Source organism: Delphinapterus leucas, chromosome 20, assembly GCF_059928025.1.
Source record: "Delphinapterus leucas isolate spDelLeu-1000000601 "Yukka" chromosome 20, BTC_Dleu_Yukka2, whole genome shotgun sequence".
Taxonomy (NCBI): domain Eukaryota; kingdom Metazoa; phylum Chordata; class Mammalia; order Artiodactyla; family Monodontidae; genus Delphinapterus; species Delphinapterus leucas.
The window spans coordinates 56,694,454-56,720,642 of NC_143148.1; the positions used below are offsets into that span (position 1 = coordinate 56,694,454).

The window sequence follows — 26,189 nt, forward strand, 5'->3', positions numbered from 1 at the left end:
TGTGGGCATTTCTTAAAGGAAACAGATCATAATCGCCATTCAGGCTGGCACAGCACCTTTCGGTTTACGGGTCAGTATTCATTGGGTCTTTATAAGGATTCTGGGAGGTGGGCCGCGGGGTCGGGGGGCATCGTTGTCACCCTCATCAACATCCAAACAACCGTTTGGTAGGTGAGGCTGGGAGGTTGTGTGATGTGCCCAAGGTAACATGCCAAGGACAGAGCCAGCCTGAAGCCAAGGGCTAGGACATCTCGGGTGTGTCTGCCCAGCCTCCCTGCTTTAGGGGACCACCCCACCCAGCCATGGGAGCCTGGTGGGTGCCCATCCTGGGACCTGACCACGGGGGTCAGGCAGTGAGGACAGACCGGTGTAAGGGACACTTCACAGGCCAAGCTGACATGGCTTAGTGACCAACTGGCCGTGGGAAATGAGGAAGGAAAAGTCCAAGGGCAGGAGGCCATGTGAGCTCTGTCTCTTAGTCCCGGAGGAATCTGACTTAATCCCCAAACATCGGAGCCTCGCTGCCTCACCTGTAAAATGGGGTGATTGTTTTGGTCCTCCCCATTTTTTTTCTTTATTGAGGTAAAAATCACACCACAAAAGTCACCATTTTGGGCTTCCCTGGTGGTTGAGAGTCCGCCTGCCGATGCAGGGGACACGGGTTCGTGCCCTGGTCCGGGAAGATCCCACATGCCGCAGAGCGGCTGGGCCCGTGAGCCATGGCCGCTGAGCCTGCGCGTCCGGAGGCTGTGCTCCGCAACGGGAGAGGCCACAGCAGTGAGAGGCCCGCGTACCGCCAAAAAAAAAAAAAAAAAATTCACCATTTTAACTATTTTAAAGCAGAGAAGTCAGCGGCATTTAGTACATGAAAACTGCTGTGCAATCATGACCACTACCTTATTCCAGAACATCTGCGTCATCCCCAGAAGAACCCCCTGCCCACCAGCCATCAGTCCTCACCCCCCTTCCCCCAGCCCTAAGCAACCACTAATCTGTCTTCTGTCTCTGGATTTGCCCGTTCTGGACATTTCTCACAGATGAAACCTACACTATGTGGTCTTTTGTGTCTGGCTTCTCTCACTCAGCATGTTGGCAAGATTCATCCGCGTGGTAGCATGATCTTCACTCCTTTTATGGCTGAATAATATTCCATTGTACGGATGGACCGCATTATGTTCTGTTCATCCGTGCACGCACTGATGGACACTCGGGATGTTTCCAGACCGGGGTAATTTTATACCTCCCTCCTTCCTTGGCCGTGAGGATTAAATAGGATGCTGGCCCGACATGGTAGAACCTTCTCCCCGGAGCCTGAGCTACCAGGCAGAGCTGCGCGTGGAGCGTGAGGACAGGAAATGAGGCTGTCCGGGTTGAGGAACTGAAATTCACGCAGCCACGCACGGCTGGTACAGGGCTTTCGTTGCCGAGCATTTCCGAGCATCGAGGCCGCTTTTGGGAAGCCAGCACACTGTTCCTAGTGTTGATGGAGGAACAGGAGAACCAGCTCCAAAGTGTTTAATTAAATTGCAGTCTTGACTTGAGGGGGAGGCGGGCCACACCTCAGATGCCTCGCGCCTTGTTAAGGCTAAGACAACACCAGCAAAAAGAACTCGCAGTCTGTTTCCATGGCAACCACTCTATTTCCCTTTTCCTCATTGGTCAGCCTGGACGTTTGGGATCCCATGACCACACTTGGATCCCAACAGCCCCATCACTGGCCAAACTCAGTGGGAAAGTTACAAACCATGTGCCCAAGTACCAGCCCAGGACCTGGCACAAGACAGATATCCGATAAGTCAGTCTCACGCCCACCTCCAAAGACACAGGGAACCTGGCTTTTAAGCCCTTCCAGAACTGCAGGCCAATGTCATTTAAATTATCAAGGCCGGAGAGACTGCTTTCCTGGGTCCCTGTTTGGTGCTTATCTGACAATGCTCTGGCCAAGAAGATTGCTGACGTTTCTGAAAATCCGAGAGTCACGTTTTGCTTACAAATGTCTGCCACTCGGGATTTGGCATGACACTGCAAAGTCAGCTGAAAGTCTGAGATGAAAAACCTGTTGGTCTGAGTGACATTTTCACAGTTGCCCACACAGACCTCTGTCCCCCACGCATCCTGAAGGAGGTCCTAAGCCCATTTGACCTCCGACTAGTCAATGCAGGAGGAAGTTCTCATTTAGTCGCTAACTTCCTTCCTCTGAACAAACAGTGCAGACCAAACACGGATGTGCACACGGGCGCATCACCTGGATGGCAGAGCTTGACCCCATCACATATGCATATATGAGTGTGTGTGTGTGCCTGTGTGTGCATGTTCGTGTGTGTGTGTGTGTGTGTGTGAATGCATGTGTGGGCACATACACACTAGGATGGCAAAATTGGCCGGAAGAAGTTTGGTACTTGGGGTCACTGTCACCCCTGGGGTGGCACTTGGTCCCCAACGGGCCAATGGCACATCTTTCCAGTCTGAGGTTGAAAAGTTGAGGTGCAGCACTGGACAACCTTGGTGGGGGGCACCTGGGCCCAGGACTCATACCAGGGGACACACACTCTGAGCTCCCTCTGTGAGAGGTCCCAGCACAGCCGTCTACACCTGCTGCTCCCTTGACCATTCAGCCTCAACATTCTGGTCTACAGCATCCAGGTTGAGTCCAAGTTCTGGAATCCATTAGAAACTCATCCCCTCTTCATACCAGCTCTGTGATGAGACCAGATTCCTGAATGCCTCTAAGCCTCAGTTTCCTCGTCTGCAAAATGGGTCAAATACCTACCTCACAAATTGGTTGTGAGGATTCAATGAAAAAGAAAGAGATGTGAAAGGCTTGCCTGATGGGGATGGTGACGATTTTTCTATCCCTATCCGTCTGGTGAAAATGCCCTCCGAGGTCCACAGTGGCTTCCTAACTGCCAAACCCAACAGGACAGCCTCGAGGACTTCCGTGGCGTTCCAGTGGTTAAGACTCCATGCTCCAAATGCAGGGGGCCCAGATTCGATCCCTGGTCAGGGAACTAAGATCCCACAAGCTGCAGGTGCGGTCAAAAAAAAAAAAAAAAAAAGTCCCTCCAACAGGACAGGCTCCTTGCCTTCCAGCCTCTCTGCTGGCTTTCTGTATCTGCCAAACTTACGCACACTCTGCTCAGTTTCAAAGTAGGGCCCTCCTAGGCACACACAGTCATGTGGTCACTCGTCCCATGAGTATTTCTTGAGGACCTACTGTGTGTCAAGCACAGTGTCAAGCACTAGGGGGCACAGATAAGACCAATAAGGGTCCTGAAGATGACAGAGGCTGTTTACTAAGCACTTACTACGTGCTAGGCGCCGTCCTAAGCACTTACATGTAGCTGCACGTTTTTCTATCCCAACCTCTCTGTCCGGTCAGCACTGCTTCCAATCCCATTTCACAGATGGAGAAATTAAGGCTCAGAGAGGTGAAGTGATAAGAAGCCAGACATTCCTTTTCTCTGCTTACATCTAGAGCAGCAGTTCTCAAAGTGTGGTGCTCAGACCAGCAGCAACAGCATCGCCCAGGTACTCATTAGACTGAATTCAGAAACTCTGGGAATAGGGTTTGGAAAGTGAGTTTGAACGAGCCCCTGGGGGATTCTGGTGCCTCCAAAGCCTGAGAACCACTGACCTAGAGGAAGAGGTGAGAAGAGAAGATGGGGTTTTCAGCTCAGAGGACCCACTATCTCGTGGCCAGGAAAGGGAGTGAGAAAAAACGTCTCATGGGCAGAAAAGTTGAAGTGCCCAGAGTTCAGCCTCACCCACTTCCTCCCCACCAGCACCTTTTATTTTAAGGAATTGATCGTGTAAAGGAGCTTCCCGTATGGTGTGTCTTCTCAACACTAGAATTTACAGAATTTGAGGCATCTAGGCGTGGTTCCCTGAGCATGTCCCCATCAAAGACCAGCGGGACTGTCCCCGCAGAGTCTCCCCCTTCCCCCAAATCCCACAGCCCAAGACAGAAGAGCAGTATTTAGAGAAAGAGCTGCTGAGCTACGGTACCGGTAATAGGGAGTTTTTCTGTGACCTCTATATGTCTGCTGACATAAGCCATCATTAACAACGATTTCCAAATGCATCACAAAACCACACAGAGCCCCATCTCAGGGGAGCCATCAACCGATGACAAAGCAAGGTTGGGAGCCCCGACCCCAAGGACCATTGACACCACCGCACGCTGCCTTCTGACCTTCGCTGAGGTGGCCCCAATTCGGGACTGTGGCCACCCTCCCCTCCCTCGCTCCGTGAGAGTCTTGTTCATGAAGAGATGGTCCTCAGAGGGGGTTCATAAAACTCCACTCTCATAGAACTTGACCCTTTGAAGCCTCATCACGGGCCAAGGATGGGTTATCAGTGTGAAACAGCTCCTGAACCAGTCAGTCCCACAGCCCTAAGGACCCCTCAGGACCTAGAGACCCCAGGCAGGGCACACTTGGTTCAAAGTCCTGCTCCTCTTTTCAAGGCTCCTTGCCTTCACTGACTATGTGTAAGCTAATTTGCAGCATAAAGTCATTGTCTGAAAAGTTCTTGGGATACTGCCTGGCAGAACTCTGCTCAGAAACACCGGCAGTGGACTTCCCTGGTGGCGCAGTGGTTAAGAATCCACCTGCCAATTCAGGAGACACGGGTTCGAGCCCTGGTCTGGGAAGATCCCACATGCCGCGGAGCAACTAAGCCCGTGCGTCACAACTACTGAGCCCGCGAGCCACAACTACTGGGTCTGAGCTCTGGAGCCCGTGAGCCACAACTACTGAGCCCACGTGCCTAGAGCCTGTGTTCCACAACAAGAGAAGCCACCGCAATAAGAAGCCCACACACCACAACGAAGAGTAGCCCCCGCTCGCCACAACTAGAGAAAGCCCACGTGCAGCAATGAAGACCCAACGCAGCCAAAAAGAAAAAAAAAGAAACGCTGGCAGTGGTCGCTAGGCATTCTCTCCTTTGTAGCCCCTTCCTCCCCCGGCCCTCCTCTATACTCCTCTCCACCCTGCATTTCCCTCTCTCTCTCCTATCAACTGCCTTTACCACCCCCTCCCCTTCTCCCATCTCTTCCCTCCTCCAGCTCCAGTCTAGGGCTAGAAAGGAGGGAGGGACTTAGGAAAAGAGAGTAGAGGTAAGGCAGGAGGCGGAGGGATATGAAGGAAATAGGATGACGCAAAGAGGGAGAGATGACCACAGAGGGCATGGGAAGAGGGGTGAAGAAAAGAGGGGGGTCAGATTTATCTGGAATCACCAAGGCCACCAGGATGAGCTGCTCTAATAAATTTCCCAAAAACTATAAACGGCACATAATCCCCACCAAGCTCTTAATGACTCCCTGCCCTCTCCCACCCCTCCCACCCACACTTGAAATCTCCTGAGGCTCAGAATCACTGAGGGACAGATTCTGACTGGTCACACCCAGTATGCTCACCACGGTGACCCTGACACAGATCCACATTGATCCAGGGGCCCTGCCTTCTCCCAAAAAAGACCCTTGTCTTCCCCTCTGCCTTTTCCCAAAGCTGGCACTGGCTGGAGGACGAAACCCAGAGGAGACAGAGGATCTGCCACGAGTCAAGCAGAGTGAGGTTTCCTCACACTTTTGCAAATGCTCTGAACAATTTTTTTCATTACACACAAAAACACATACTAGGTGTAGAATAATTAGGAGCACAAACAAGCGAGAGAAAAAAAAAAAAGCCTCACCACCTAAATAACCCTAGTAAACTCCCTAAGTGGCACCTAAGTAAACCTTTGGGTGCATGTCCTTTGATCTCTTTAGCTGCTTTCATATCTGTCCAATTCCTGTCATATCCCCAGCACAAACCACAGCGCCAGCCACATAGTAGGCACTCAATAAATATCTACTGGTCAACAGAAAGAAAAAAAGAGAGAGAGAGAAGTAATCATTTCATAATTTCCATCCAACACCGAACTTCAGAGCAAGACAAAAGAAAGGGGGAAGGAGACAGCAGGAAATTGCCCCAGAGCTGGGCTGAAGCTGCCCTTACCTTATATAGACTCCCTAAGAAGTTATGCAAACAAGGTTCAGTAAGGGAAAAAACAACCCACACTCCAAAAAGCTGAGCTGTCAGCTTCCACCAAGCAAGCTCCCTAGAGCGGGCATGAAAGGAAACAGGAAAGAATTCAAACATCCTGCCGCCTGGGGCAGAGGGACAGCTGGCCCGTTGCCACAGCTGCATCATTTCCATCAAGTTGCTGATGTGGAAGCCCAGGCAGCGACAGACAAAGACCTGGAAGTGCTAAATGTCCTCCCTCTCTTGGACACGGAGAACAAGGGCTCCATGGATGTGTATACAGTCCTTGCATGTGAGATCACACTGTCTCTGCACATTGATTCTTTGTCCCACCCCTTCCTCAAAGCGGTAGACTTCTCAAATGATTCCTTCCTCGTTGCATTTTCGAGAAGTGAATGACCCAGCTTTCCTAGTTTGACAGAGAACACAAGAAAATGGAGTACAGAATATAGCCAGGGGAAAAGAAAGATGATGACTTTGGTAGAACCCTCAGGGAACGGGCTGATCTGGAGACCCAAATTATCAGGATAGCTAAAGGTTTTCCCTCAGTGACAGAGCACCGTAACTTTTTTTTAATGACTATTTTTACTTCCTTAAATGGCAGTCAGTGTGTTACATCTGGCTTCACCTTCTGACTTAGAGAACAGTGGCTGTAACCAGTTCCTGGAGGCTCTGAGTACATAATTGCAGCGTTGACAATGAGACACTCCGAAGACACTGAAGGATTCGGTGTCTGATTGCCTGAGCACTATGTGCCCCGGTGTGCACGGCTCTGCATTCTCGTATCCACTTTTTATAGTTTTGCTGTTTCTTCCACTGCTGTTAGTCATTTGACAAACACTTGTTGACAATTTTTGGTTCAAAGACTTTGCTGAATAAGACACAATATGAACCCTCAAAAAATACACAATCTAGCGGGGCAAATAAGAAAAACTAAGTGTGTGGACACAATGAAGTTAGCACCATAGCCACGAGGCATCACAGGGCATATGGGAACATCAAAGAAAGAAAGAAATTAACTCTTCCTGTGGGGTGGTGATCAGGGAAGCCTTCACAGAGGAGGTGATGTTTGAACTGGGTCTTGAAGGATGACCTAGAGTTCACCCAGCTAACGGGGTAATGAGGAAGAAGGGGGCCCATGTTAACAACTTGAGGGATAGATTCTGACAGAACTCCACAGACAAAAACACCAGCTTCTGCGGGTAAGTTCAAAATGCCTTCCTCTACCAGTCCCTCTCTCTATCTCTGACTTGCCACAGGCTAGAGGGGCATATAATTAGCTTATTATTACTGTGTGTAAAACAAGAGTTTAAAGGCTCAGAGTGACATCCCTGAGGGCTCCTGCAGTCTGCTCATCCCTGCACCAGGAGGACAGGAATCCTGTTCCCTGTGACATCTCCAGTGCCCACAACGGTGCCTGACACACCATCCATGCTCAATAAACATTTCTCGAGTAAATGAGGAGCCTCTGCCCATCTCCTTTAGCAGCTCAGAGCACGTTGGTCCCCAATCCTCAGCTACGTCACTTCACTGAGAGATGCTATCTTATAAGAATAAAACCAATCCCCTCCCTGGATTTTAAAGGTGTAGATTCTAATGAAGAGACCAGCAGAAATAATCAGATGTGGACAGACAGGTAGCAATTACATGGTCTGGACAAATGTGCCTCGTAACTAAAAGCACATGGGAAGGGCAGCCCAAGAACACGGTGATGGTAGGATTAGCAACGCCTGCATAACGTGGGGGTTCTTCTCTCCCTTCCCTGCTCACATCACCAAGCACGGGGCCCCAGAGGTGCAAAGCAAACACCAACCCTCAGCAGCTCAGAGATCCAGGAAACCCAGGTTCAAGTCCCCACTCTGCCTCTCTCTGCTGTGTGACCAGGGCTCACTGGCATCCCCTCTCTGATCCCCAATGTTCTGAGCTAGGTGGGGGGGTGGGGGGTTTCTCTGTCCCTGCCTCAGAGCCCCCGAGTGGTGGGGACAGACACACAAGTGGTTTTCATGCCCGTAGCTGTTGACACTCGCAGCCCTGGAGTCTGCCCACACATTTACAGCTGTGTCAACTCACTCTTTTATTGATTCTCTTAGCTACTAACGCACATGAACATCCAAGACAGACCTTCCGCTTTCCCTTAAGTACCCATGTCCGATGCAACAGTTGCAGGCAACGAAACAACTTCTGGGCACCAGCTTGGTGCCAGGCGCTGAACTGGAAGATGAAAACCCAGCCGTGGGTCCGGTGCTGTGTCTGGCTGTCAATCCTCGTCAGAATCGTGGAAGGGCTCAGAACTGAACCTGGCACAGAGGCAGCGACACTAAAAACGCCAGACAGTGGTGATGATAAGAATGTGGCTAACTATTTCAGAGCACACGGAGGCAGTGGGAAATGAGAGCCGGGAGACGATCAAGTTCACGTGAGCACGAGGGGCGGGGCTGAGCATGTCCTGGGCGCGTGGGTTTGGAAAGGGGCCGTGGGGAAAAGCAGGTCTGACATGGAGGGAAAAGTGGCAGGCAGAACCACAAATGTGGACGTGGGAAGGAACGACAGGAAGACCCAAGGCGAAATTCTGCAAGGTTGTAGGACAAAAGACATGGGAATAAAATACATGCTGTTCAGGCAAAATCAGTCCTCTGACCCCACCTCCCTGCACACGCAAGGCCACCACCCTGCTGGATTTCTGTCAACCCCCTCACCCTGTTTCTTCTTTTCTTTTTTCCAAAAAAAAAATTTATTTATTTATTTATTCTGCTCCGGGTCTTAGTTGTGGCACATGGGATCTTTCATCGCGGCATGTGGACTCTTAGTTGTGGCATGCATGCGGGTTCTAGTTCCCCGATCAGGGATGGAACACGGGCCCCCTGCATTGGGAGTGCAGAGTCTTACCCACTAGACCACCAGGGAAGTCCCACCCCCTTTCTTCTCTACGTTTTAAAAACTGAGATAGTTACATACCATAAAATTCACCCCTTTCAAATGTACAATTCATTGGTTTTCGGTACATCCACAAGGTTGTGCAACCATCACCATTGTCTATTTTCGAACATTTTCATCACCTCAAAAGGCAACCCCATGCTCATGAATAGTCACTCCTCGTCCCCCGTCGCCACTCCTGGCAACCAATAATCTGCTTTCTATCTCCATGGATTTGCTTCTTCTGGAAACTTGAAATAAATGGAATCACACAACATGTGGCCTTTCAAGTCTGACTTCTCAGCAATAATGTGTCACTCAGCGTCATGTTTCCAAGGTTCACCCATGTGATATAGCATAAATTAGTACTTCATTTGTTTTTATGACTGAGTAATATTCCATTGATGGATGGACCACATTTTGTCTATCCGTTCATCACCTGATGGACATTTGGGTGGTTTCCACTTTGGGGACTGTGAATAATCCTGCTGTGAACATTCATGTACAGATTTTTGTGTGTTTTCATCTCTCTCGGGTAGATACTAAGGCATGAAATAGCCAGGCTTAACCTTTCAGGAACTGCTAAACTGTTTCCCATGGGGGCTGCACCAGTTTCCCTTCCCACCAGCAGTGCATGAGGGTTCTGAATCGCAACATCCTCTCAACACCTTTTATTATAGTCTCCTTGTGATGCCTCACTGTGGGTTGATTTGCATTTCCCTAATGACAATGATGCTGAGCATCTTTTCATGTATTTACTGGCCTTGTGTATGTCTCCTTTGGAGAAATGTCGATTCAAATCCCTTGCCTAGGGCTTCCCTGGTGGCAGAGTGGTTAAGAATCCACCTGCCAATGCAGGGGACACGGGTTCAAGCCCTGGTCCGGAAAGATCCCACATGCCATGGAGCAACTAAGCCCGTGTGCCACAACTACTGGGACTGCGCTCTAGAGCCCGCAAGCCACAACTACTGAAGCCCACACATCTATAGCTGGTGCTCTGCAACAAGAGAAGCCACCGCAATGAGAAGCTCACGCACCACAATGAAGAGCAGCCCCAGCTCGCCACAACTAGAGAAAGCCCGCGCACAGCAACAAAGACCCAACACAGCCAAAAATAAATAAATTAAAAAAAAATTTTTTTTAATCCCTTGCCCATTTTTTACTTGGGTTATTGGTCTTGGTATTGTTGAGTTCTAAGAGTTCTTTATATATTCTGGAAGCTAGACCATTATCGGACGTTTGGTTTGAGGGCCTCCCCTTTTGCTGGGCTCATTCCTCACCCAGATACCCGCATGCCCGGCTCCTTTTCATTCAGTTCTTGCCTTAGCGTCACCTCCTCTTTAGGCCTCCCCTGACCACCCTGGCTAACAGTGGCCTCCCCACAATCCATCTCTGGCCCATTTCTTCGTTTCATTTTCTTAGCACTCATCTCATTCTGAAAAGATCAGATTTGCTAGCTTATCTATTAGCTACCCCTGCATTCCCATTGAATGTAAGCTCTGTGATCTGGATCCCCCAACCTCCCCAGTACCAAGAGTGCCTGGCACAAAGTAGGTCCGCAGTGTACGTTTGTTGGATAATGAGTAGTTACAAAGCGCCAAAGAAGAGAGTAAGTTACTTTCCCCAAATCGAACACACGGCAGTAGGTTTTGGCACATCAAGAACAGAGCAAGTGGGACTTCCCTGGTGGCGCAGTGGTTAAGAATCCACCTGCCAATGCACGGGACGCGGGTTCGAGCCCCGGTCCGGGAAGATCCCACATGCCGCGGAGCAACTAAGCCCGTGCGCCACAGCTACTAAGCCTGCGTCCTAGAGCCTGCAAGCCACAACTACTGAAGCCTGCACGCCTAGAGCCCGTTTACCGCAACAAGGGGAGCCGCTGCAATAAGCCCGCGCACCGCAACAAAGAGTAGCCCCCGCTCGCTGCAACTACAGAAAGCCCGCGCGCAGCAAGGAAGACCCAACACAGCCAAAAAAAAAAAGAACAGAGCAAGTCACGTAAATCAACTATACTTCAATAAAATTAAAAACAAAACAAAACAAACACAAAAAAACAGAGCAAACAGTATCCCAGCTCAGGGCTGCAAGAGCTCGCCGGAGTGAACACAGGCTCCCTCCTTGGTTGGGCAGGGAGCTCACAAAGGGGCTGCACAGAGCCTGGCTCTTCTCACTCCTCCTCAGGAGCCCCAGCGTGTGGCCTAGAGGGGCCTGCGGCCTGCCCAAGGCAGCAGCTTCCTTTATCTGCAAAGCATGAACAGTGTATCCTCCATTCTAGAGCCAGGGTAGAATCATAGCCAAAAGAGGAAGAACACCACTTCCGGGTCACATCAGATGACCTCCAAGGGCCATCCCTTCCGCCAAAAGTAGCAGAGGGCTTCCCTGGTGGCGCAGTGGTTGAGAGTCCGCCTGCCGATGCAGGGGACACAGGTTCGTGCCCCGGTCCGGGAGGATCCAGCGTGCCGCGGAGCGGCTGGGCCCGTGAGCCATGGCCGCTGGGCCTGCGCGTCCGGAGCCTGTGCTCCGCAACGGGAGAGGCCACAACAGTGAGAGGCCCGCGTACTGGAAAAACAAAAAAACAAAAGAAAAACGTAGCAGAGTGACAATTCTTCCCTGGGAAGAATGGAGGTGTTTGAATTACGGAGTGTTGCTCCCCAGAGACCATCACAGGCTCTTCACTTGAATAAAGGCAGAAAGAGTACCTCTGAGCTGCATATTCTTAGAAATGTACCACCAGCCAGAGACACAGGCCTCGGGTCTGCCCCTTGGCATTCAAGAAAAAAGCGTGTGGAAAATTGTTAAGAGGATAGCTCCTAAGAGTTCCTATTCCAGGAGAAAAACAAATTTTTTTTCTTTTCTTTTTATTGTATCTATATCAGACGGTGGATGTTAACTCAACCTATTACGGTCATCATTTCGTGATGTATGTAAAGCAAACCATCATGCTGTACCCCTTAAGCTTATACAGTGGTGCATGCCAATTATTTCTCAATAAAACTGGGGGAGGGGAAGAGGAAAAAAAAGAAAAGAGCTCGCCCTTGGTCTTCCCTCCTTGTTTCAAAAGAATTTCAGCTGCAAGCGCTGCAGGGGGTCAGGAATGGTGGCCAGGAGCACAGGCACTGGGTGAGGAGCACAGCTCCGCCTCTGTGCAACCCCGGGCCAGTGACTTTATGGCTCTGAGCCTCAGTTTTCCTGTCTATGAAATGGGAATGACAACAGGGCCTACAACATGGGGTCACGGTGTCGATGAAATGAAATCACGATTAGGTAACTCTGGCTGGCAAAACAATGGCCCCTAAAGATGTCCACAGCCTAATCTCCAGAACCTGTGACTCTGTGACTTGACACGGCAAAGGGGACTTGGTGGGTGTGATTAAATTAAGGATCTCGGCATGGGGAGATTATCCCGGATGATCCGAGTGGGCCCAAAGTCATCACAAGGATCCTCAAATAGGGAAGAGAGGGAGGCAGAAGAATCAGAGAAGTGGCATCGCGAGAAGGACTCAACCAGCCATCGCCGGCCTTGAAGGTGGAAGAAGGGGCCACAAGCCAGGGGATGCAGGCATCTCTAGAAGCTGGAAGAGGCCAGGAAATCAGTTCTCCTTTCAAGCCTCCAGAAGGTACACAGCCGGCCCACACCTTGATGTTAGCCCAGTGAGGTTGATTTTGGATTTCTGCCCTCCAGAACTCTAAGATGAGAAAAGTACATTGTTTTAAACCACTAAGTTTGTGGTCATCTGTTACAGCAGCCACAGGAAACTCATACAATGACCTCAGCACAATTCCTGGCACAATAAAAGCCCAGTGTTCACCATTATTTTTGAAGTATTACTATTACTTATTATTGGCAAGGAAGCTTACACAAATACACGGATGATAAAAAAAGATTAAGTACGTGAGGAAAAATAAGACAGATGACCAGAAACTAAGTCCAGAATTAAACAGGATGTCAGGCAGGTTAATTTCAAATACACTGATGAAATAAAACACAAAATGCTGGGCTTCCCTGGTGGCACAGTGGTTGAGAGTCCGCCTGCCGATGCAGGGGACACGGGTTCGTGCCCCGGTCCGGGAAGATCCCACATGCCGCGGAGCGGCTGGGCCCGTGAGCCATGGCCGCTGAGCCTGCGCGTCCGGAGCCTGTGCTCCGCGACGGGAGAGGCCACGGCAGTGAGAGGCCCATGTACAGGAAAAAAAAAAAAAAAAAACACAAAATGCTGAGGTTAACAGCCCTGCCTTCACATACAGGCCTCTGGGGACCTGCCCCTGCAGAGGCCACTGAGTGGAATCTGAAAAGCCGAAAGCATCAAATTAAGTCGGTGAGGAATGCAGCCACGCACGGGCTCCGGGGCAGGGAGCTGGGCCAGAGGCCAGTGCGGGTGAGGGTTTCAGAGCCTCGGCACCTGCAGGCACTCCATACAGGCCACTGGGCTGTTATATTGGCAGAGGGAACAGCGGGCCGTCCAGGGCTGAGCTCAGCTCTCAAACATCTCAGGGGACTGTGTTCATTCATCTATTCAACACCCACCTGGAGAGAATGCCAGGTGCTGATGGTACAGCAGAGAACCAAGCAGAGCAGGCTTCTGCCCCCCAGGAGCTCAGATTCTAGCAGGAGAGTCAGACACCAAACAGATACATGAACAGTCATGTGGATATAGCTTGGGGAGTTAGGAAGTGCTACAGCCCGCGACTTGGGTCCACACAAGGGAGTGACACACCCACTGGTGAAAAAGAGATTGGGATATCATCTCACACCAGTCAGAATGGCCATCATCAAAAAATCTACAAACAATAAATGCTGGAGCGGGTGTGGAGAAAAGGGAACCCTCTTGCACTGTTGGTGGGAATGTAAACTGATACAGCCACTATGGAGAACAGTATGGAGGTTCCTTAAAAAACTGAAAATAGAACTACCATATGACCCAGCAATCCCACTACTGGCCATATAACCTAAGAAAACCATAATTCAAAAAGAGTCATGTGCCACAATGTTCATTGCAGCTCTATTTGTAATAGTCAGGACACGGAAACAACCTAAGTGTCCATCGACAGATGAATGGATAAAGAAGATGTGGCACATATATATACAATGGAATATTATTCAGCCATAAAAAGAAACGAAATTGAGTTATTTGTAGTGAGGTGGATGGACCTAGAGTCTGTCATACAGAGTGAAGTAAGTCAGAAAAAGAAAAACAAATACCATATGCTAACACATATATATGAAATCTAAAAAAAAAAAAGAAAAAAAAATGGTCATGAAGAACCTAGGGTCAAGACTGGAATAAAGACACAGACCTACTAGAGAATGCACTTGAGGACACGGGGAAGGGGAAGGGGAAGCTGGGACAAAGTGAAAGAGTGGTATGGACATATATACACTACCAAATGTAAAACAGATAGCTAGTGGGAAGAAGCTAGTGGGAAATGTAAAACAGATAGCTAGCACAGGGAGATCAGCTCAGTGCTTTGTGACCACCTAGAGGGGTGGGATAGGGAGCGTGGGAGGGAGGGAGACGCAAGAGGGAAGAGACATGGGGATATATGTATATGTATAACTGATTCACTTTGTTATAAAGCAGAAACTAACACATCCTTGTAAAGCAATTATACTCCAATAAAGATGTTAAAAAAAATAATAAATACATAAATAAATAAATAAAAAGAGAGATTGGAACCAGGTGACCATGAGGGGTGGAGACGCTCCACTGAGGATACCACCGCCACAGAGACAAAGTCTCCCTTTCCAGGATCTCGCCATGGAATTGAAGAAACAGACGCACATGTAACCACCGCAGAATGTGATGAGCATCACAAAGGCAATGAGGGCATCTGAGTGGAGGGGATATTTCCACTGGGCCTTGACGGATGTATAGAAGTCCTCCAGGAAAGCAAAACGGACGAGGACAGGGCCGGAAGAGGGAAGACTGCGCACAAGTCCCAAGGAAAGGGGAGGCAGGGCAGCACAGTGCAGGGGAAAGGCTGGGAGCCTCGGACACAGATCTGGGTTCAAAGTCCAAGTTTTCTACCTACTGTGCCATCTCAAGCAAGTGACTTTTTAAAAAAATTTTTGTTTATGGGGTGAAACATTCTTTAAGTTCCATAGTGCTTTACAATTTTCAAAAGGGTCGCACACATGATTTCCTATAATCCCATAATAACCCTTTTTTCCCCGCTACCCCTAACTTTCCCCTCCCCCCTCCCCTCTCCCCACTGGTAACCACTAGTTTGTTCTCTGTATCTGTGAGTCTACCAGGCAAGTGACTTTTGACTCTCCAAGGAAACCATCAGATTCCTTACCAGTAAAATGGGGCTGACTCCTCCTCTGGTCCATTGTACATATTACATACACACCCCTCACGGATAAGAAAAATTATAATAGATGAGCCAATACGTGCAAAGCGCCACACAGTGCGGGGCATTTGGCCTCCATGGGGTCGAATCATGTGTTGGGAGTGTGCATGCGTGGGGTGAGCTGGCAAGCATCCCATCCTAAAGGACATTCCATGTCATCTCTAAGCATTTGGACCTTACGGGCAAAAACTACAAAAGGTTGTTAAAGGGAGAGAGAAGTCTCCCCACCCCCGCCTGGACTGCAAACTCGCCAGGGTCAGGAAAGGGTCAACTCAGCACTCAGCAAAGGGCTTCCCTAGAGCAGGCACTCAATAAATATCCCAGAGAAGGAAAAGCCAGCGCCAAGGGTGGACCCCAGGAAACACCCACACTTATGGGGCACGAAAGGGAAGGAGAACCAGCAGAAGGAAGCGAGAGCAAGAGATGAGAAACAGAAAAGGAGAACTAGGCAAGCTTTGCAGCGCAGAAGCAGAAGGATGGGAAAATGATCTTTTCAGTGAGTAGTGGTCGCTGACGAAGGCTGGAAGGAGGGAAAGTGGAATAAAGACAAAGAAACGGGGCTTCCCTGGTGGTGGTGCAGTGGTTAAGAATCCGCCTGACAACGCAGGGCACACGGGTTCGAGCCCTGGTCCATGAAGACCCCACATGCCGCGGAGCAACTATGCCCGTGCGCCACAGCTACTGAGCCCACGTGCCACAACTACTGAAGCCCGCACACCTAGAGCCCGTGCTCTGCAACAAGAGAAGCCACTGCACCGCAGTGAGAAGCCCGTGCACCGCAATGAGAAGCCCGTGCACCGCAACGAAGAGCAGCCCCCTCTCGCCACAACTAGAGAAAGCCCACGTGCAGCAACGAAGACCCAACGCAGCCAAAAATAAATAAATAAAATAAATAAATTTATTTTAAAAAAGACAAAGAAACAGCCACTACATTTGCCACCAGAAGGTGACAGAGGACCTGTGCACAGGGTGCCAAGCTCTGGTTATGGGGGGGATGCCAGGATGTAACGAGGTGAAAAAACGATGGGAGATGAGGACGTAGATATAACATCTATATGATCCACAAGCAATACTTTCAAAAAGTTTGCATTAACGTCTAAAGATTTTCAAGGAGCAGAAACTCAATTCATTTCAACTAACTGAACACTTTTGCTGAACCATAGACACCCTACTTACCAGGAAAAGGGACATCTAGCAAACTTCTCCATGGGAGATGGGCCCACAAACTCCAAAGGAAGCACAAATATCACCCAGAAGAGCTGTCACAAAGCCCACGCATCTCATGACACAAAGAAGCGACACAATGCAGCTCAGGACCTCCCAGCAACGGATGTGTGGGCCAAGAAGGCAGTGGGAGAGTGAATTTTGCAGAAAACTGTGAGGTAATGTCTCAGTAGCCCTTCAGGTGCCACTTAAGACTCAGCACCCAACATTGTTTCTGGAGCAACAGAAGCGATGTTTCAATCAATGTTTGTTGAATACTGAGGAACAGACTATCTAGCACTTTACAATGTCCAAAACACTGTCACAGATTTACAGCTTCCTTTTGACCTCATATTGCCTTAGACTCACTAGACAATTTCTCTTCGTCCCTTCTCACACCAATTTCTAAATTTGAGCGAAGCTAGGGGGAAAAGATCCACATGTAGAAGAGCAAAATACATAGACCGCCACTTGTACGTGTGTTGTACAGCTGCACAGGCAGAGGCCATGGACAGCAAGTGTATTTGTCTCTTTCCCGTTCCATCCCTCTTGCAACAACAGCAAAGATTCTCTCCTTGACTAAACTGTAACCAGGCTCTTCTGAGCTCTTTTTCAACTAGGTCTCAACTTCTGGACTTCTGTGTTCATCCCTGCCTTATCCGACTTTAGCAAGGACCCTGCCAAGTCAGTTGAGCCAGAATCCCCCATCCTCCATATCCGATCACCCTCGATATCTAAATTGGGTTCCTCATCCCCACCCTCCCCCGGTGATGTCTGATCACTGGCCTGCCTTCAGCAAGTATCCCGTTAAGTCAGTTCAGCAAGAATCCCCCCTCACCCCTGACCCTTCCTCTTGGTAACTTTCTATCCACGGATCCCCACCTTGCTCCTTCACTATAAATTCCCACTTTTCCTTGTTGTATTCAGAGTTGGACCTGATCTCTCTCCCCTGTAGTGGTCCCTACACCTACCCCAACAGTCCCCTGAACAAAGTCTGCCTTACTGCTCTTTAATAAGAGTTAGAATGAATGGTTTTTTTCTTTAACAATAAAGACACCCCCGTTTCCTTAGGAACCATCCCACTGCCACACTCAGTCCCTGGTGGGGCTGATCCCATCCCAGAGCGGCATTACCTATACCTCAGCTAATGCATTTTGCCACTCTTCTTGGGAGCAGAGCAGACTAGAGAAGGGGGCTGTGAGAGAGAAGGAGAAATGCATGGTCAAGAAGGGCCTCTTTCTTAAATATCTATGCCAAGGGGTCAGGCAGCCTCTTCTAACATACCTCCCATGATGGGGGTCTTACTACCACCAGTGACAGCCCATTCTAACTTGAGGCCAGTTCTTCCTCAGGCAAACCCAAAATCTGTCCCTGAAATTTCTACTGTTTGGTGCTCTACCACATGGGGTTGGGGTGAGGGTAGGAACACTGAAGAAGTCCACACCTTCCATAAGACAGCTCCTCAAACATCTGAAGACAACACTCCTGTCCCCCTGAGGTGTCTCTCCTAGTGAAATATGCCCCATTTCCTCAGTCAGTTCTCACATGAGAGGTTTTGAATTCCTTGCCCAACCTGGATTCTCCTCTCTTAGCCTGTCCCAGCCATCTACTCTGGGTGCTATGACCAGGACTCCTTTAGAGGGAAATGAGAAAGAACCCTCTCAAGCTGCCTTAAGGAAAAAAAAAAAAAATTAATTGGCTCATGAAAGCAAACAGCCAGGTGAGAGCTTCAGGCATGGCTGGATCCAGGAGTTTAAGTCATGTCATCTGTTCTCCATCCTCCATCTTTGGCTCTATACCTGAGTTCTCAGGTTCCCTCTCCAAATGGTTGATGGGTGCTGCAAGCCCCAAGCCTTCAATGTGCTTACAGATCTTAATCCCAGAGAAAGATATAGGGACCCAAAGTCTAAGGGATGGTGCTGATTGGTTTGACTTGAGTCACCTGGGCCCAACCCTGAACCAATCAGTTAACAGACTTGTTAACAGTTAATGGCTTACTCTGATTGGCCAGATCTGGGTCATGTGCCCTCTCAGTGGGGAGAGGCAGAGTCAACCTCACTGGAACTACACTGGCTGAGCAGGATTATTATAAAATGACAGGGAGAAGTTCCTCCAAAGGATGGCATGCTGGACAGACAAAAACATGCAACCCCACATCTCTCTGTGAGTAATGTTTGAGCTGAACACTCCAGACTCACCAGAGCATCATGGGAATATCTGCACCCAGACAGACCACGTTCCAAAGTGCTACATTAACAGTAACCACATTTATTGAGCAGCCACTCTATACCAGGCATTGCCCCACAAGCTTTATGTGTATCATGTCAATTTACCCTCACAACCCTGTACACCATGTGCAATTACTATCCCCATGTTACAGAAGAGGAAACAGAGAATCTGGGAGACTTGACCAAGGTCACACAGCGCAGCAAGGCTACAACTCAAGGCAAGACACCTTGGCTCCAACATCAATGCTCGTAACTATAACTGATCGGCTCTAAAATCTGCACCAACAGAAAACTGGATTCATTCCCAGTCGGCTGGATTCTTTCTAAAATAGAACTGCTTGCAACAGAGTATTTTGGGGTCCATCAATAAAAGATGTATTAAACAATGCTACATTTATATGAGAGAACATTCTGGAGCTACTTTATAAATTTATTTATTTATTTTTGGCTGTGTTGGGTCTTTGCTGCTGTGCGCGGGCTTTCTCTAGTTGTGGCAAGCACGGACTACTCTTTCTTGCGGTGCACGGGCTTCTCATTGCGGTGGCTTCTCTTGTTGCGGAGCATGGGCTCTAGGCACACGGGCTTCGTAGTTGTGGCACGTGGGCTCAGTAGTTGTGGCTCGCGGGCTCTAAAATGCAGGCTCAGTAGTTGTGCACGGGCTTAGTTGCTCCACGGCATGGGGGATCTTCCTGGACGAGGGCTCGAACCCGTGTCCCCTGCATTGGCAGGTGGATTCTTAACCACTGCGCCACCAGGGAAGCCCAAAACTCCATTGCTTTTTTTTTTTTTTGCGGTATGCGGGCCTCTCACCGCTGTGGCCCCTCCCGTTGCGGAGCACAGGCTCCGGACGTGCAGGCCCAGCGGCCATGGCTCACGGGCCCAGCCGCTCTGCGGCACGTGGGATCCTCCCGGACCGGGGCACGAACCCGTGTCCCCTGCATCGGCAGGCGGACTCCCAACCACTGCGCCACCAGGGAAGCCCCTGGAGCTACTTTAAAGGCTGGACGATGACAATAGAACATCAGCTCCATGAGGACAGGGGCTTTCTCTGCATCTATATTTATCCTCAGTGCCTAGAACAGTACCCTACAGAGTAGCCACTCGTATAACTGGAGGAAGGAAAGAGGGAACGAACGAACGAATGAACAAATTTCTGAGCGTTAAACTATATCTGAACTATATCTGGTTTTTATTCTCTTCTTTCTGCTTAGTCTTGCTTTCTGAGTATCCTGCAAAGGACGTGTATCACTTGTAAGGTACAGAAACAAGACATGATTTCATAGACAACTCGAGCCATTGCCCCAACACACACACATGATCTGTAAGCCCTCATGCTGAGATCAGAGAGATCACGTGACCAGTCAATCTGCGAAACAGCTCCTTTCTCCTTTGCCAGCTGAGCCCTGGCTCCTCCCCACTGCCCGGGGCTCTGTTGGGGCAACCAAAGACCCTCCAGCACAGCTCGGTACCCATTCCCTCCCCATCATCTCTTCCCCTCCCATCTCTCTGGTGCTCTCAGACCACATACGTTACTTCCACAACAGTAAATCCACCAGTGAGGTGACAATCACAGTGATTACCATTTACGGAGCACTTACTGCATCTCTGGCACCATGGACCTGCTTCCTTAATCCTGCTACTGAGCACATTATAGCAAAAGAAAGAGCAGATGAACTCACCTGCTCCAGGTCCCACGACTGGCAAGTATTTGAACCCAGGCCTGTTTGAAGCAGCCTAGCCCTTCAACCACTGTGCTAACCACCTGTTACCATGTACTGAGCACCTGCTGCATGCAGGCCCAGGCTAAAGGTCTCATGCACGCCCGCATGGGGCCTAGTGCGTGCCAGCCTGGGGTTGAGCGCCTCTCATGGGCAAACCCAGAGTTGAGTGCCTACTGTGTGCTGAGCTGGGGCATGCACTGAAAGCTTCAGAGCAGAAAGCACACTGTCATCCTAAGTGCTAGGAGAATAAAAATAATACCATAAAAAGTAACAGTAACACCAGGGAGGTGCTGGACTCTCCTTTTAGACATGCTATTTCAGTTAACCCTCTCAGTCACCATCAGAGGCAGGCACCATCAGGACCCGCATTTTACAGAGCAGAAGACTGTGGCACAGAGAAAGGGATGTCCTTGCCCAAGGCCACACAGCAAGGGGCAGAGCTGGGATGTGAATCTAGAGCTTTTCTGATTCCCAAGGGTTCTGGCTGTTGAAATACAGAAGGGATTGCACTAGACTGGTTTGCTGGCTCAATCCCAGAGGGACAGATACAGGGGAGAGGAATTCTGCCCGGAGGGAACCTCCAAAATCACTGGCCTGCAGGCTGGCAGTATTACACAGGGTCAGGCCACAGGTGCACAAAGAAGGGTGTGGGGAGCTATTGGGCAGGAGAGGTGGGTGGGGACCAACGGACTGGAATGGCAAGCAGGCAGCCTGTAAATGCAATGGGCAGATGGGAGCTATAGATGGTTAATGAGCAGAGGAGAAACTTGATTAGAGCCCTTCTTTAGGAAGAGTTACTCCCAGTGGGGGGTTGGGGTGGGGTAGAATGGTTGTAGGACAAGAAAGAACAAGGGCTGAGGGACTGTTGCTGGACCTGTTCTGGGTTTGCCCCTCTCCTGGAAGCAATATGCCCTCCCATCCACTTTTCCCTTAGGAAACCACCCTCCCCCACCCTGTCTCCTGGTTTGGGTGGGCCTGCCCCTCCCCCTCTCCAGGGGTGGGCACCGATCCAGCTCTAGCCAGCCAGAATGGCGGAGATTGGTTCACAGTGGGCACATGAACCCAGCCAGGCCAAACAGTGGCTGTCAGTCTGGAGACTTCCATTGAAATCGGTGGCAAAGAGTCTGTCTCTCCCCATCTGGATGGCTTTGCCCGCAGCCCGGAAGCTGGGATGGTTAGGGGGCATCTGTTATCACCGCTCAGGGAGAACCTGCCCTCCTGCCCCCAAGAAGGGCAATAAAGGAGGAAGACAGAGCTAGCAGCAGCAGGAGGGGAGGTTGAGTTTGGGCAGCCTTACCTGCAGCTGCTACCTGGCCTGGACTTGCCAACCGTGGAAGCCACACTGATTTTTTTTTTTTTGCTTAAGCTAACTGCACTGGGCTTCTCTCACTGCCCCTGACAGATCTCCCACCATTCCACACGGACTGAAGTTTGGGGCAAGAAGCAAGCGCAGAGGCGGTGATGGAGCGCTTAGTGCAGCAGGAAGGGGGCCAGGTGAGTCCAGCGCCAGACGAGCCAGTGCGGGGCGCGGAGGACTCCAAATCCTGCCGGCAGAAAGAAACAGGAGGACGAGGGCCCAGCGACTTTCGAGATCCATGACCTTCAGGAAGCAGCTCCTGCAGACAAGGACAGGCCAGCCTGGGGGCTGAGGAGAGGTGACAGGGAGAGGCTGCACGGGCACATTCCATTCTGGAAAACCTGGGGGAAGGACAGGAGAAGGAAGACAGTAGCCAGAGAGCACAGGAGAGGTGAAGGAGGATGTTGCAGACAGACGATGCCCAAGGAGGGGCTGTCAGGGAGGAGAGAGAGCCCGGGGACCCTCCACCCCCTCATCCCCACAGTGCAGACGGAGGGGCGACCAGGTGCTGTTTTCAGGCTCCCAGGTCCGCTGTGACCTTGTGAGAGGTTTGGAAATAGGAAGGCTGGACCAGAGCGGGAGCCTGTCTGCAGAGCACGGGAGCCTCAGGCCTGTCAGGACACCTGGCTGGGGATGAGGGCCACCAAGAAGCCTCCCTGCATCACGCGAATAGGCAAATGTGTCTTTTGTAACCTGCAAACAACCCCACAAGCCCTGACCAGAACCTGCTGTGTCACTGAAGAATCCTCATGGCTTAGAAATGAGACCCTAAACCACTTCCTCAGCAAGAAGGGGCCAAGAGCACAGATCTCGGAGCCAGCCTGTCCGGCTTCAAGTCCCAGCTCTGCCACGACCTTGCTGTGTGATCTCTGGCAAGTCACTTAACCTCTCTGGGTCTTGGTTTCCTCACCTATGGAAGTAACAGAGACAAGGCATGTCCAGCGTAGTGACTTGCATATAGAAAGTTACTACTCAGCGTTCTGAATCCTTGGTCACTGGGTTATGAGGACACGGCAGTGGGATGGAACCAGCTTTTCTAACACAAACAAGAGCAGACACGGCAACCATAACTCGCCTATACATTTGTCCAACAGATGGCTGGGGAAGGAAGGTGGACTTCCAGCCAAAGCAGACGGAGCCTTCAGATCCCACAGCCCATTCATAAGATCAACAAGCAGCAGGGAGAGCATTTTTAGTTCTCCCACCAGGCCCTCCCCACTCCCATTCCTGTCATTGGGGGAAGGGTCTGACTAGCAAACCGCAAAGCTCCAGGGAGGGAGGAAGTGTTCCCTGACCACAGCCTCGCCCCATGGCCGGGAGCATCTGTTCAGAACCTACTCACAGGATGCCCTTTCTTCCCGGGGTCACCTTCTCCTACTCGATGTAGAGAACAATAGCTTCAGAGACAGGGGGCGGGGGGCAGGGGAAGACCCCATTCTGATGGGGGGTGGGGTGATGGATGGCCGGCAGGAGGAAACTGCTACCTTACTGTCCAGGGAGGAAAGAAGCCGGCCTATGAGAAAGCCTCAGGGCCAGCAAGGCAAAAAATACTGCTGAAACTCCCAGTTATATACCAGATGGGGTGAAAGCCAGGAGTCTGCACTTACTCCACTTGTAAAAGCAGTCATCGTGGCGGCGGAAGGATAGAGGTGGTTCAGAGACTGGGCTCCTCCGCCAGGATTGGAACCCAGCCCCCACCCCCACCCCGCTCTCCACAAGAGGCCCCGTGCACCTCATTAGATGTGAGTTGCGAAAGTACTTCACACATCTGATATTTTAAACAATCCTTTCCAAAAACAGTGAGTGAACGTCTAGAGGCAGCTCTTAGGAAGACGTTCTAGTTGAAAGAAGATTTAAAAAAAAACAAACCTCAGTACCACCCAGCCCATAGCAGACACTTTATAAACATTCTTTTAATTAGAGTAAATGCAAAATACCATTTGAATAAAGGAAAGGGGCCGTCGCATGATCCTGGGCACGATGAGTACTTTTTATTTATTTCACAAATGACCATGTCGTTTGCACAGGCACTGACTCACCAATTCTCACAACAGCCCCCTAAGATTACAGGAGAGGAAACCAAGGCCCCGAGAGGTAAAGTAACTTGCTCCAAACCACACAGCTAGAGGGTGGCCACGCGGGGATTCCAATCCACCTTGCTGACTGAGTCCCCACCCTAACCTCCAGGCTGCACTGCCTGTGTCTGAATCTATCTGTTTCCAAGCTAGAGACCAGAGCCTGGAAAAGAGCCCATTCTCCAATCTCAGCTTTAAAAGGCCCTATTACCAATGATGCTGGGCCTTTTGCTTCTATGGGGTGGGGATGGGGGGTTGTGGTTCTACCTGCGTGCGTTCTTTCCTCCTAATGGTTCAACACACCGCAGGGAAGGGCAGAAAGTTTACAAACCCTAAGGATTCTGCTTGAAAGATTTCTTACATATGTAGAAACCTGTTTAACTGCCTCACAGATCAAAATACATTTTCAACCCCACCCGACCCCACACCACCTTCCGGGTGCCCCTCCCGCCCCCCACCAGTGCCTATCTACCCGCAAATATGCCCATTCTTCTGACTTTTCACACCACAGATTGGCTTTGCCTTTTCTATCATTTCATATACATGAGATCCTACGGTGGGTACACTTTCATATCTGGTTCTATAGCCTACAAATAAAAACATTTCACCAGCACACGGACAACGATTGTGGGAGAAGGGGGGTGGGTGAAGCTGACCGTTCCTAGCTCCTGCAATAAACGCTAGGATTGTTTTTATTGGGGCTCACTGACCGGTGGAAGGGGAAAGCGTGGAGGGCTGGAGCCAGGAGTTTGGAACAGCGGCAGTTGACGGTGGAAAACTAGCGACCCGCAGGAGGCAAAGGAGCTGCCATGCCTGAAAAGGTTACCTTGGGAGAGAGGAAGCCAGGCGGTCGCCTCTGATCGCTCTGGATGCCCAGAGGGGAGAAGGCTTTGTGAGGCTTTAGAACGCTCAAATGTGGTTCCTACAGTGCCAGAGGCGCCCAGGGTGGCCACAGGCTCCGCCCAGTTTGGCCTCTGCCGCCCCTCCCCGGCACTGACAATATCCCAGAAGACGGGAAACTCCCCCAGATGGCGCGTCTCCCTACCTGTGCACTGTTGGATGAAGTCCTGATATTCCGCTCCCTGCTCGCCGGGGACGATGGTGGAGCCGTCATACTTAAAAGTCACCCTTTGGATTGGGAGAAGAGAAAAACACACACACACACATCAGCGTTGGTAGCTGCACAGTGCCGAGCTTCCAGCAGGACAGTCTAAAAGATGCTCTGGCTAGGGAGAAGCCAGCGCTGGCTTTCCACGCCGTCCTGGGTTAAGGCTGCGGGAAGACAGCACGGGATGACCCTTCATCCGTCCGGTCGGGAAGACCGCTCAGTGCACCAGGCCCCTTGCGAGCTCGGGAGTGGGGCTTGGAGAGCAAAGGAAAGTTCCTCACCAGATGACGGCCGAGCCGTCGTCGCGCACCAGGTTGTACGCCGTCCGGCAAGCCTCTTTGTCGATCTTGGTGGCCATCGCCGCGATGCCGCAACGTGGATACTGTGCTCGCAGCGACAGATAAGCGCGCTCCGAGACGGCTGCAGGGATCGGAGCAGAGCGGGGCGGGGACGCTCCAAGGGCGGGCGGGCGGGCAGCGGCGGCGACAGCGGCTAGGGTAAGCGAGCTCTGAGCTCCGAGCGCTGCTCTGGCTCCGAGGGCGCCGTGAGCGCGCGCCAGACCTAGGCCGCGCCGCCCCGCCCCCCTCCAACCATTGGCCTCCCAGGACGCATCCAGCCCCGCCTCCTCTCGCTATTGGTCGTAGGGCGTCGAGGGTGGGGCGTCTTTACGTGACAACGACCAATCCCAGCCCGAGTGAGTTGCGCAACTCTGCGGTGGGGGCTGGAGGAGGGGATTTCTTTCCCCCCGCCTCCTCCTTCCTCCTCCTCCTCTTCTCCCTACCCCCTCTTCTCCTCTATCCCCCAGCCCTTTCCTCCTTCTCCCACTCCCCCAGCTCCTCCCCCCATTTCCTCCTCCCCAAGCCCTCTTTCTCCTTTCTCTCTCTCTTCTCTTGTCCTTCTCCGTCCTCACTCCTTGAGCCTGTCTCCTCATTTTCTCCCTCGCCTCCCCTCCTCCTCCTTGCTCCTCCCACTTCCGTAACCCCCCTCCCTCCTACCTATACTCACCTCCCCTCTATCCCCTCCCTCTATCCCCCTCCCCCCTTGCCCCCCCACCAGGCTGCTGGGCTCCACCGGGGACCTCCAAGTGGGTGACTTAATGCATCAAACCCAAGGAGACTGCCCCTGCCCCAGTGTATGGCTCCCTGGTTTCTAGGTAGGGAGGAATTGGAAAGAATTACGCATTTTTAAATAGGACGGAATAGAAAGTGGA

The 26,189-nt window shown here is 50.9% G+C and overlaps 1 protein-coding gene across 1 annotated transcript in view; it reads right to left on the minus strand.

Moving 5' to 3' along the window:
- Window positions 1–25,453, minus strand: part of COTL1 (coactosin like F-actin binding protein 1) — a 43,708-nt gene extending 18,255 nt beyond the window's left edge. Inside the window, exons 1-2 of the mRNA XM_022583024.2 lie at window positions 25,261–25,453; window positions 24,917–24,999 (exon numbers count right to left, since the gene is read on the minus strand). Coding sequence (XP_022438732.1) covers window positions 24,917–24,999; window positions 25,261–25,337 — 160 coding nt within the window. The 5' untranslated portion in view covers window positions 25,338–25,453. The remainder of the gene's footprint in view (window positions 1–24,916; window positions 25,000–25,260) is intronic.
- Between the last annotated feature and the right edge of the window lie 736 nt (window positions 25,454–26,189).